The 12,653-nt window shown below is 39.7% G+C and overlaps 1 protein-coding gene across 3 annotated transcripts in view; it reads right to left on the minus strand.

Moving 5' to 3' along the window:
• Positions 1-12,653, minus strand: part of GPBP1L1 (GC-rich promoter binding protein 1 like 1) — a 34,371-nt gene that overhangs the window by 2,761 nt on the left and 18,957 nt on the right. For all 3 annotated transcript variants that reach the window (XM_074596802.1, XM_074596804.1, XM_074596803.1), the window contains 6 exons: positions 12,026-12,155; positions 11,394-11,677; positions 8,503-8,575; positions 7,123-7,316; positions 4,212-4,352; positions 323-481 (listed from right to left, as the gene is read on the minus strand). In XM_074596802.1, the coding sequence (XP_074452903.1) occupies positions 323-481; positions 4,212-4,352; positions 7,123-7,316; positions 8,503-8,575; positions 11,394-11,677; positions 12,026-12,155 (981 nt within the window). The remainder of the gene's footprint in view (positions 1-322; positions 482-4,211; positions 4,353-7,122; positions 7,317-8,502; positions 8,576-11,393; positions 11,678-12,025; positions 12,156-12,653) is intronic.

Raw genomic sequence — 12,653 nt, forward strand, 5'->3', positions numbered from 1 at the left:
TGAAAGCAAATTAAGATGTTAAAATATGGTATTGTTTCACTTCTTAGAGAATCCTTGCAAAAATCTGGATTACCTTCACCATCTGTGACCTTCCCTTTCCACCTCATTTGTTACTTATCCATTTGCATTTCACCATGTCACGGATCTCCCTTCATCACAGTGCTGTGCACTACTTCTGCTGGCATGTGTGCCAGGCCAGTGGAAGTCATTCCTTTCCTCCTCCAGAGCTGGAATTTCATACACTGCCCTGATTTTTGTTTTCTGCACCCAAATCCTTAAATACATAATGATCATAGTATATATGTAAGGACAGTGATCTTACATCATCCAGCTTGTCACATTCTCTGTTCTCTGTTATCTCCCCATTCCTATCATCTTTCAGTGCCTTCAGGAATTCGCTCTTTTTATCGGTGGTACGGCGCATCAGCTTCGTCAGGCGTGAAGAGCAGATCTCAATGGGAGGGGTGGTGCTGGAAGGACTCTAGACAAGGAAAGTAGAATGTAGAGACTGTCAAACTGTGCTGCTGGCAAGACGGGCCTCTTCAGGGTCTGTGCTTAAACCTTTCAAACACCCATCAGCTCTTTGGCTGGCTCTTAACCCCTCAAAAAAAAAATCTAATGTCAAATTCCCATCAAAATACTGACTGGTATTGCACATTCACTTCTTCCCTTACCAGCATATTATTCTCACACCTATCATTATCGACTCAATTTTTTTCTTCCCCTAGGAGTCAATTCATATGGCCATGAATACATTTATTTTGTTCCTTGGCAATGTAACTCTCAAGCAATGCCGGAGTCTGCAACAGAATATTAAGACCGAGAACTTCATGCAGCACACTGACCCTACAAAAATTAAGGAGATTAGGCTCAGTTCAAATTTGCGTCTTAAGCCATCCTGACAGACTCTACCCTGAAATTAAGCTACGGGGTGGTAATCTCCTTTCAGGGAGTGGTCACATCCTTAACTAACCACAACTGGATGTGAAATAGGCAGCCGCAGCCTCAGCATCCTCCCCTGAAGAGCTCGCTGCCGATTCCTTGCTACGTACACTCACAGCCCAGACGGGTCAGTGTGGAGCCAGACACAGACAAGCCTGGAGCCTGTGGGAAATCTGCCCAGCTCAATTAATGAACCCAAGGTAACCTCCCCCTGCTCTTCCACAGTGTTTAAGATTTCTTAATTATCTTGAATCTGTGAATCAGGCATAAGGCACAACAGTTTGCCTATTAGCAGTACCCTAGCCATGACACTGCAATAAAAACTCTACTAACTAAGATGAACTTCCAACTTAATCTGTTCCATCATTTTGACTGGACACGCAAAAGAAATCTATGAATGTGTTATGTGAAAGTTGTCTATGTCTTAACCTTCTGCCCATATATTGGAGTTCATGTTTGGCTACTCTAAGACAATAAAGAATTTAGTCATGAGTATGGATACCTGTCACTAGAATCTTGCACGCAAAGCTATTCTTTTCCTTCACTTACTTGCTTTGATTTTTTTCCCCTCAATATTAAAACAGAGTAAAATTTTTTAAAGCCTGCAGTGTTCTTCTCCACACACCCCCTTCCCCCCTTTTTAAACTAGGGTGGAAAGGTTGCAAATTCAGGATCTTCAAAATGAATCTTCTTTGCAGAGTGCTTTTACCATACTCACAGTGCTCTGAGCAAAGATCAAGGGACTAAAATATTTAGCAAAACTAAAACAAGGCAGCAACTGCTGCTTATATTTCTATTGCCTCTTGCACATGAAACACTGGTGTGCAAGGATGCCTTTTCAGGGAAGTGCATGGTGAAAGTGATGTCTTACAGCAAACAGTTCTCAGGTGGCCTTTTCAGATTTTGCCCAATTCAACACAGTAGGGAACAAATCAGCAATTGTAACAGACAAAACAAGTGACTGTAAATATTAGGATAAAAAGCTAGCACAGCACTAAAATTAAAGCTCTCAACATGGTAATTAGTTTGACTGCAGTGACAGAAGGTAATAATGAACAAAGGAGACTAAAACTTATATGTCTTCTGGTGATTTGGAATACTCTACTAAAGCACTTGAACCTGCACTAGAAGTAGGTGTTTTAATGGCACTGTGTAGAACTGCTGAGGTACTAAACCTTAAATTCTGCACGTTAGGTGAAGCCAGTTACGGATAAGGTTTAGAAACAACATAGTCCTGAAAGGGAATTAAATCATACCTCAATTCTGATTTTAGTCATAACTTCCTGTAGAAAGCTTTATAACACTAAAAGAGAATGTTATTATGTAAAAGGGTACAAGTAGTCATTTTTGAACACCTTTTCTAAAGGTAGGTTTAGCCCTTTGACCGAAACATTAAGGCATCTCAGGTTTTTTTTTTTAAATGAGCGCATTATGCATAATCTCATATTTGTTCAGCTATCAGTCTCTTTAACAGGGGTGGCTAGTCTAACAGAAAAGTCATGTTGTATCAATTCAGACTGTATCCTGATTTTTACCTTAGACTGGCTTGTGCGGACACGGTGCCAGTGCTAGTTGGCAACGCACTGTGGTCCCCTATGAATAAAGGTGCCGTTTCCACCCTTTTGCAGGAGGGGCATTATCCGCATTTCAGAAATAAAAAGCAGAGATTACTTGTAGTAGGCATGTGGAGCTGGGATTACAGTAGTATTTACTGGCCATGGCCCTGTGTTTTCATACCGCGTGTCTCCAACAGATTCAAAGAAAAATGCATTACAAGTGTTCTGGGAAGAATTTTTAAGCCCTTTTTGTTTAGTTGATTGATGCTGGTAATACAAGAAGTATTAAAGGAAGTACTGCTTGTTCTGGGGAAAACCCAGGTGCCTACTCCTGCTGTCAGATTAGTATCTGACATCTTTGCTGACTAAAGTTTCAGGCAAGACCTTCTAGGGTGGGGGAAGGTGGTGGAATAAAATAATGGAGACTACTTGCATTACTACTGTACAATAGAAAGTGAATGCCCTTCTCGGTATCTACCTGGAGGTGAAAGCCTATTTAAGTTTGCATATTTTTGTCACAGAGGTGTCTGTACTGTGCTGCACATTAGACAAAAGAGAAGGCTGTCAGTAGCACCAAGGACTTGGTCTGAGGACAGACAAAAGCAAGGTAAGGGGAAGGGTTACAGAGTAAGATCTATTTGTCAAAGTGGCAGGTGCATGCTTGTTAACTATTGCTTTTAATGACTGCTTTTCCACTCAGCAGTGGCTAAAGCGGAAAAGTGCAGGCTGTTGCAAAGTAAAGCCTGCAAAGCAGAGACTCGTAAAGATAAGAAAGTCTTATTTTAGAAGTAAGATCTGTAAAGGAAAAAGACCAATGCGCAACTAGAAAAAAATCCACTGTTACACTTGAAATGCAAACACACTCATTTCAAATTATGTGAATAGGTCACTTATCACAGTCTGGTTTATTTTTGTTCTTTTTACATATGATCACAAACCTGTTATATTTTGATTCCTAGGAGCAGAGGAGAAAAGTTATTCAGTGTAACTTTTCTATTAAGCTTTGTGGAAATTCAAGCTCCAAAACAGCATTTTGTATAAAAGCTATGAAGTGATGCATAGAAATGTTGGGCAAACTGTGTTTTGTCACAGTTACTGCTGAAATGTTAACAGATTTATATACAAGGTTCTCTCCATACTTCAGATCAGAAGCAGAGGTAAGTCAGTTTCCACCTCGCCTCCTTCCAACACCAAAATTAAAAACAGACACAGTAGCTGAAGACACACGTACACACATTAAAACCCCTCAACCCTCTCAGAGCTCATTGCTTGTGCTGTCGCTCTCCTAGAGAAAGGAAATGAGTCAGATCACCGTCTTTCCCCCTTTTTTCCCCATATTAAAGAACAGCATGTCAAGGGAATCAGTTTACCTATCCGTTCACATCAGCTCTTGGCAACTGCACTCTGATAACACCAAGTCTACACATGTCTAGTTATGCAACACTATTTAAAGCATTAGTACTTTCTGTTTTCATATCGGAGGGAAATCCTAATACATTCAGACTAGCAGCAATGGCTTTACACCCATGCAAACCATATTTTTATTTCTTTTGGTGTATAAGAGATGTGTCAGAGAGCATTAACAATGTACGAGTCATTCTTCAAGGGCACAAAGGTAGGTATACCTTGTACAGAGAGGACCTTATCACGTTTAAGCTACAGTAGGCGATAGTGATAGAAGTTTCCACCCTATCCCCAAACCCAACCTCTTACCTCTTTGGGAGAGGTGAGGACCGAGCCACTCGCCAGTACCGCTGGTTTGGTTACAGACACTGGACTGGTAAAGGCGGAGTCACGGCTGGAGGAAAGCGAGCCTGGTTTATGTTCACTTCTGTTGGCTTTCCATGGACTTGGCTGTATTGAAGAGAACACAAAATACCAGACAGTAAACGATAAGGCACAAGAAGGCACTGCTTGCAAGTAATAAAACAAATAAACAAACATGTCAGCTGTTTTATGGATGTTTTTCCTCCCTCTCCAAGAACAGTCTCAACAAATTTACCTTGACACCCATTATTTTTCCCCTTCTTCTATTTTCCCCAAACCACACACAATTCTGCTTCATGGGCTCCAGTAAAACACCATTAGAGCTCAAACAGAAAATCCAGCATTGCTCTTCATTAATTGGAATCACCACCGAGTAATGCAAAGCATCTTACAGCTACCCACAGATGGGAAGTAAAAAATTCCAATTAAATTCACATTTCATAGGGGAACACTGTATGTCATAAAGAAAGGGTTTGCATCACTTGACAGGAACTTCCTCGGTGCAAGGAAGAAGCACATCAAGGAATATTTCTGTCCAGGCTGAGAATGCAAATTATTTATTTCCTAGGGCTCTAAAAGTGTCCATCATTGCACTGATTTAGCAACAAAAAAAAAAAAAGAGAAAAGAAAAAAGAAGAAAACGCAGCCAGTTCATTAAAGTGTATGAGCACTTGCTGTTTTGCTCTGGATACTCTCTGCAGTATCCCTTCAAATACACCGGCGATTTGGCTGAAAAGCAAAGAATTCAAGATAAGTTTTTGTTACTTGGAATGTTATTCTCGAGCCTCCCTTATCAACCAAGGACAAACACTGTGAAGTGACAGTCTTTACAAAAAGGATCCTAACAAGAAACTTGTATCAAGTAGCACAATACACCTGTCAGAGCATTAAAACATACTGGTTCCTTTGACCTGTTAGACTTCTGAAGCCAACTTCAAGTCACGAGCAAAATAACTCATGCACAAGTAGGATTCAGTTAAATCTAAGATGCAACAGACCTTGCATTCTGCAAGCAATGAGAGCAGAAGCCATTATTTCAGTATGTTCTCACTCTCCATTGGGTTCTTTTATTAATTTTTAAATAAATAAATCAGTGGGGGAGACCATCAGCATTACTCTTCCACTCCAACTTAAAAACAAGAACAGTCTACATTATTGAATGGATTATTCAGCATTCACAGCACACGTTACAAACATTCCCTTAAAACCCAGAAAATATCCCAATCCGTGCAATATTGCCTGGTACTAAAATTAGGGTGTAGAATTACTTTGACAAGAAGTTTCTCTCCGCAGATCAGATACCCAGCTCTTGGCAGCTGATTGTTGTTCTCCCAGCTTCCACAAAGGGGCAGCTTAGACAAATTCAAAGACAGACCCCTATTGCTTTCTTAGGGAGCCCACTAGATTCAACCACAACAACCAGAGATGAATATCAAAGGAATCGTTTGCAGATTATGACCTTCACGGACTGCTTGACTGTGAACAATTAGCCATCTCAATTAGCTAAGACAGAACACACTTGTTTCACTGCCACGAGTTCTCTTCCTTTCCATATTACTTGGTACAACTTAACAAAAACATTTTTCATTCAGTTTGCCTGTGACAGCTTTCCAATACTGCTGACTTCATCAAAAGGAACGTTTTGACCCCTCCACTACTTTTTACACTGCAATTTCTGTACAGCTTTCTAGAGTCTTCAGAATAATACATCCTACCATAGCTGCTTTATGTGTGTACCTTTAAAAAAAGGCATCACGCACACAGTTTTTCTGCCTAAGGATATGCTGATCTCCTACCTTTTAGCTTTGCTAATGGTTACCATTCATTAACAAAAGTGCTGTTGATGACACCAGCAGACAACGTGATAAAAAACGAATCATAGAATATCAGGTTGGAAGGGACCTCAAGGATCATCTGGCACAACCTTTCTTGGCAAAAGCACGATCTTGACAAGACGGCCCAGCACCCTATCCAGTTGAATATTAGAATTCTTCCTGTATTTGGCAGAATTTGGCTTGAACTAAGAGAAACTTACAAAAGAGAAAGCAGCTCTAAACTTGCTTTCTTATAAAAAGTTATTACTCTTTCCTGTTTTGCTTTTACCTTTGAAGTGTGTGAGACTAATCTACTCTAATCATAGGGAAGATTTTGTTGGAATGTCGCAACCAGCATTAGCAATTAATAGAATGTAGAACTCAAAGTATTTGGACACCTTTTTAAAGAACAACCTAGCTAATAATTTTCTTTAGCTTCTTAAATATTTTCACTACCAATCCTACAATGTTTCTAGGGCATCCATCCATACATGTAGATTCTCTGGAAAGATAGGCAAGATAAAGCCTAGAACTAAGAAACAAAGAAACTACTTGTTTTTTCAACACTCCTGTATTTCTTTTAGTAAAAGAATTATAGCACAATACCATTTACTTTTCCAGGTTGTCTTTAAGACTCAACTAAATTAGAGCTAAATTGCAGGATGTTACAATCTAATCTGCCCTTAGCCTCAATTGTGTTTTAAACACATCAAAGTATTGTAACCCAATAAAGACTCCAGTTCTCTAGATTTGCTTGTTTCGTCTAATTAAGATAAGGATTTGCCTAATGCATGAGAACACACCCATTCAAACAGACATTAGTATGGTCAGAAGAGAGTTAGTTCTCTGTATGGACAAGACCAAATGGCATTTCAACAGGGAACAACAATTTCAGCAGTAAACAGACCTCAACTGTAAAGGCCGCTACCCCAGAAACCACTGGATTCCAACTCCTGCTATTTGTTAGGGGGTTGATTCCTTTGCCAAGGGAGAGAGCTCTCCCCTGATCTGCACTTCACTACCTTGGTTAGAAACCCCTGTACCTTGGAAGGAGGAGCTGCAGGTTTAGGAACCAGATTTTTGTAGACGCTTGGGACAATGGTGGTGGCTTTGTTGCCATTTGCCAGGTGAGAAACAGGTGATGTAAATGCAGCTGAGAAGGCGGCGGCAGGATCCTCTTTTGAAACCTTTTTGATGACCAGCATCTTGGTAGGTTGCTTGGCACTAGGGGGGTTTTCTGTAAAAATAAACAAGAGAGATTCTGAAATACAAATGTCCAGCTTTATAACAGCTTCAGTATGTTGCTCCAGTTTCTCCCCTCTCAATCTTAGATGCTACACTTCCGATTCTGAGACTGCCATCAGCTGCTCTTTCGTGTCAGCTTTGAGCAAAGATACTGGATAAGGATGTAAAAGTCCAATTTTTTTTTTTCATTTAACCACAACAGCTCCCTTGACGCTGAAGGGAAAAACCTACAGTGACATCAGCTAACAGCCTTCCACCACTTTACAGGAGTCAGAACAGATATTAGCATCTTTTTTGAGCAACCATGGACCAGCATTGTTAATTCTCTAACAGCAAAAATACTTCGCGTAACTTATACCTCAAAAGACACGGGGCCTTTACAAACAAGCACAATTAATAGTTCTTAGGCCAAATCAACACATTTGCAGGAGGCAAAACAGTTTTAAAACAGTAATATATAAACAGCTAAAGCCCCATAAATGGGCTGTCATTATTTTTTGAGCATAACAATAGCTATCTGACAAACATGCAAAAAGAATACAATTCAGTACTATAGCAAGAAGTGGTTTTGATTTTTTTTTTTTTTGGTATTTGTACTACTCACAGTATCTAACCCAACTAATCTAGCTACATTCTAACTGGAGATTAATAAACATGTATTTAGTCACTAGAACTGGTACCTTGTTTCACTCTATTTTATTTTTTTTTAAAGGCATAGATTTGCATACCAGAATCAAAAGCAAGCCTGTTCTGAGTTTAAAAAAAAAAAATGAAATGAATCCAAACCACAGAATTATGAGTTTTGTGGTATTTCTAATAGGAAGATCACAAGTCAGGAACTAATGTCTAGCTCAATTTCTGCCCTTCCAAGCGATGTCTGCGTGAAATTGTAACTGCAGTAAGATAGGAAGCAAATACAGAACAGGGACATTTACTGCCACCAGAAGCTTTTTTTTTTTTTAAATGACAAGACAAGCACAGTTTCAAATGGGCAAAAAGGCCAAGAGATTAGTGAAGACTGTAGGAGGAAAACAACAAAGGAGAGAAAGTTGCAAACTGTCTGCTTCACTTAAGTCTTTAAAATCTTTTTGAGCGAAAAAAATACAATTTAAACATTGGTTACAACTTTCTGCTTCAACATCAGCATTCTGTACAGCGATGTAAATACCTTTACCTACCCCATACTCCAGAAGGTGTTCCTAAAGGTTTGTTCTGGTTGTTGTGTCTTCCAGCTTCTGGATTCAAAGATGGCTGTAAAAAGACAATGCAAATGAGTGTAACGTTATATCATATATAACAACAACAACGTCAGTATTAATATATAATATTATGCTTCTAGGATCCCAGAGCACAGGTAGATTTCTCTGAACAGTGCCTGAATTAGAAGAGTGCTTTGTCACAAGACATCTAAAAATCAAGTCTATATTCTCCTTGGCTTCTGCTGTATTTCTAACAGAACTATCAGAGGGTTCAGGATAGGCCCTTTAGTCTTCTACTATACAACTAAGTATATTTCACCAACCAATACACACATAAAAGATTTAGGTACTTAATCAGCATCTCAAAATATAAAACAGAACCCACATCATCAGTATATGAAGGATCTAGTCCCATTTCCCAAATATTTTTATACAATAATTATGCATTAACCAATTACAAAAAAACCCCACAATCAACCACAACCCAAAAGCAATACTAGGCTCCTATGTAAAGGAATAACGAACATATATACACATTTACTGACAAAGAAACCTACATGTAAATTTATGTTAAGCTTCAGACTCCACTTTTCAGGAAAATTACTGCACACAGACTCAGTGCTCTCTGCAGACTTACCTCTGATTCGGTATCAGAATTCAACTTAGTGGAACAACTAAGGATGTGTCCAAGCTCAAAGCAGAGTAAAGAAAATCTAAGCATTCAATGACAAGTGTTCCTGATTAGCTATTCCTCTTCCCCCGTCCCAAATAACTTCAGTTCAAAATAAAGCCATCTTTTTCCTCTTTTTAATGAATTCTTCATATGTTAGTTACTATGGTGACAGCATAAGTCTCTAATAATGAGCTTCTGAAATAGTAGGCATTCCTGTTCTATAAGAGTTAGGAAAAAATGTCACACCATAGCATAAATTCCTGCCTCAGACCCTAGAAATCCCTCTGTTTCAGCGCTTCATTTTTCAGTTACAGGTCAGTTTTATAGCAGGGGTGCTCACACCACAGGAGAACTTTGACTAATAGCCTGTTTGGCAGATCTTTCAGGAAAAGCGTTGCCACCGTCAGCCATACAGGCTTAACAGCTACGTACTTAACCACAGTATGCATTAGTTTCACTACTATGGCAAAGACAATACAGAAGTTATTTAGCAAAGCTTGCTACTAGACAGCGTGTGACATTATAACCTTAAAAAAAATTGGGGGAAGTAATTACAGAAGAAACAGCCATGTAGTTGGGGAAGGCACTCATCACGGCACTGAAGAAGAGAATGAAGAAGTACATGAAAGAAAGATTTAGACCAAGACACACTACAACAGTGCACAGTTGCAATTGTTACAATAACTTTCTACATTTCAACAGGCTTTTGACAGTCTAAAGAACAAGCTTATAGAAGTCCTGAACTACAGTATTCTGGGGAAATCAGGTTAACAGAAATCTACACACAAGCTTTATCACTGCTCTCCAGGTGTTAACCACCCTGTGATGCAGGCTGCCACTCCCAGCAGAAGCAGTCGAACAACAGCATGCAATCACTCCCCAGGCACTTCACTTAAAAAAAAATGGCAGCTTAAATTAAACTGGCTCCTGTGGCAATTTAAGTGTAGACTCTAGATTTTGGCCTGAAGCAGCTATGTGGCATTCATGTATTTCACTCCAATTCCTAACTTCCTGAATGGAAGCAGTGCCATCAAACTGCCACGACAATTTCAGCTGTAAACACCCTTCCAGATAGAAAAGCTGAATAAGACAGCAAAAAGCTCAAGATGACAATACACTCAAGTGTGCACACTATTACCAGAAACTCCCATTACTGGAGGCAACAATGGCTTTAGCATTGAAGATGAAGTCAGAGGAATTGCATTAGGTGAAGGGACTGAGTTACCAGAACCATACAAGACAACATTGACCTCATTACACCTGTCAAGAGGAGCCTAGAGAGAGCAAGAAACAAGATGCAAACTCCAAAATACACGATCTGATAACAATAAAATCCTCATCAGGGGACAGGAGAAAAAAATTAAATTGTCAAGAGAAAGCAGAAAAGGTGCGTATATCTCAAAGTATTTGCATTAAGGAATGCACATGGTAAGGATGAAAGCCGTAAGTCCAAATACTATTTTGTAAAGTTTGGAAAAGTAAATTCCAATAAAAACAGAGCCAGAATGTAAGAGACTATAATACTGGTAATACCACATGAATCAAAATGCTGGATAAGAAGAAAGTTGATGGATTGGAGACACCAGTAGAAGAAATGGCTCAGGAAACCCCAATCCACAGATTAACACAGACATAGAAAAATATCTGACAAAAAGATACTATTCCAGAAGATTCAAGACAGATGGCTGCAAAGGTCTGAGCACATGTCATGAACAAGATTGGGAAGGTTATCACAAACACCAACGTGTACCAGAATGCAAGAGAGGGGAACAGCAGGCAGACTAAAGATAAGCTGAATAGATGTACTTAGCAAAAAAAAAAAAAAAAGAAAAAAAGGCTTTGTAAACAAAGCCACAAAGTCAGTACAACTGCTCTTCCTGTGGCAGACCAAAGTGTCATCTTACGGGTTTTGCTGAAGATCAGGCTTCTGTGTTACAATGCTGTCTTCAGTTCACAATAACCATTTGGCAAAATATAGTAAAGTGCCAAAACCTATAATCCAACGGCAAATCGTGAGGACTCTAGGTACCAATTATCATCCTGTCAGCACTGGAGTAATTTTGTTAAATCTGTTTTGATCTGAAACATGGAATGGAATGCAACCCTAGATCCTCACCACCTATCAATGCTAATTAAAATGAGATCTGAAAAGCTACTTCTCACAGCTGCCACTTCTAGTGAGATGCTACACACTTACAAAGTCTTCTTCCTCAAATTGCAACTGCTCTTTATCTTCCTTCTTCTCTTCCCTGGATTCAACAGGCAGCTTTTCTTGAAAGGCGGAACTTTTCCGAGAATGGAAGTTGCCATTCCAGTGGCGATGAACTCCAGTTCCTCCTCCACCACGCTGGTTCACGCCATCATGGCCCCGTGAGGGACCATGCCAGCCAGGCTGACTGCCAGAAAGCCCAACGTGAGCTCCTTTAGAAACACCAGAATCTACAGAATCATGGCGGAGAAGGGACGGCTGATGCCAGCAGTCTAAACAAAAGGAGATAAGGATGCAAATAAAAAAGTCAACACAGCACACACAATACTGGAAATATCAGGCTGTTTTTCTTGTTGTTAAGTCAATGTTCACTAAATAACTACTAAGCTACTGTGTGACCATATCAGAAAACAAATCAAGCTAAACAATGCACGTACAGCTACCACAGAAACCCCGTAAGGCCTGAGCACATGGCATGGGAGAAGAGCACAAGTTTCTTATAGTATGTTTTGAAAATGTACAGTTTTGGAAAATGTTGTTTATATTCTGCAGAATTCTTCATTCTGTAGAATATTCCAAAGTGTTTGCTCTCAGGCTGCACTCTGATCCTTCCTACTCACCTCCCGCAGTTCGGAGGGGTCCATTATTGAAAAATCCATCAGAAGAGTTGTGTCTCCTACGGCTCACCCCAAAGCGGCCTTCTCCCCGTGGAAGATGCTCTCCATGTTTCTCAAAGGTGGCTGCAGGGGACTGAGGAAAGAAAAAGGTGATGTAATGAAGTGTTCCTTAGGGCACTCCAGGAGCCTGTCAGTCCAACAATGCCATTTTGTCAATCCAAACCCCACGTTCCCGTATGAGTTTTCAATACGGCATCCATATCTGCATTGTTGAGACAATGACATCAACAATCACGTGAACCCGACCAGAACAGCAAACAAATCAGTGTATCCTACACAGAATCAGAGTGAACCTAACACACTAATCTTAGCAGCAGTCTTTCCAAACACATACTTTCTGCAAAGTTCATTTAAGAAATTCTGTGATACACAGGTGCTCTTTCATTCACTCCCTCTAAAGACAGAAAAGCAGACAGCAATGGAGAATCCAATCAGTCTGACTAAAATTCAGAGATACTGAAATAAATTAAAGCACTTTTGGGCTGAAACGACTATGATGCTGTAGAAAACCTTAATGCTTCTAGCATTAAGATTCCAAAGAATTTTTTACTCTTCACTTTTTCTCATTTAT

The sequence above is a fragment of the Larus michahellis genome, chromosome 8 (genome assembly GCF_964199755.1).
Source record: "Larus michahellis chromosome 8, bLarMic1.1, whole genome shotgun sequence".
In the NCBI taxonomy this organism is placed as follows: domain Eukaryota; kingdom Metazoa; phylum Chordata; class Aves; order Charadriiformes; family Laridae; genus Larus; species Larus michahellis.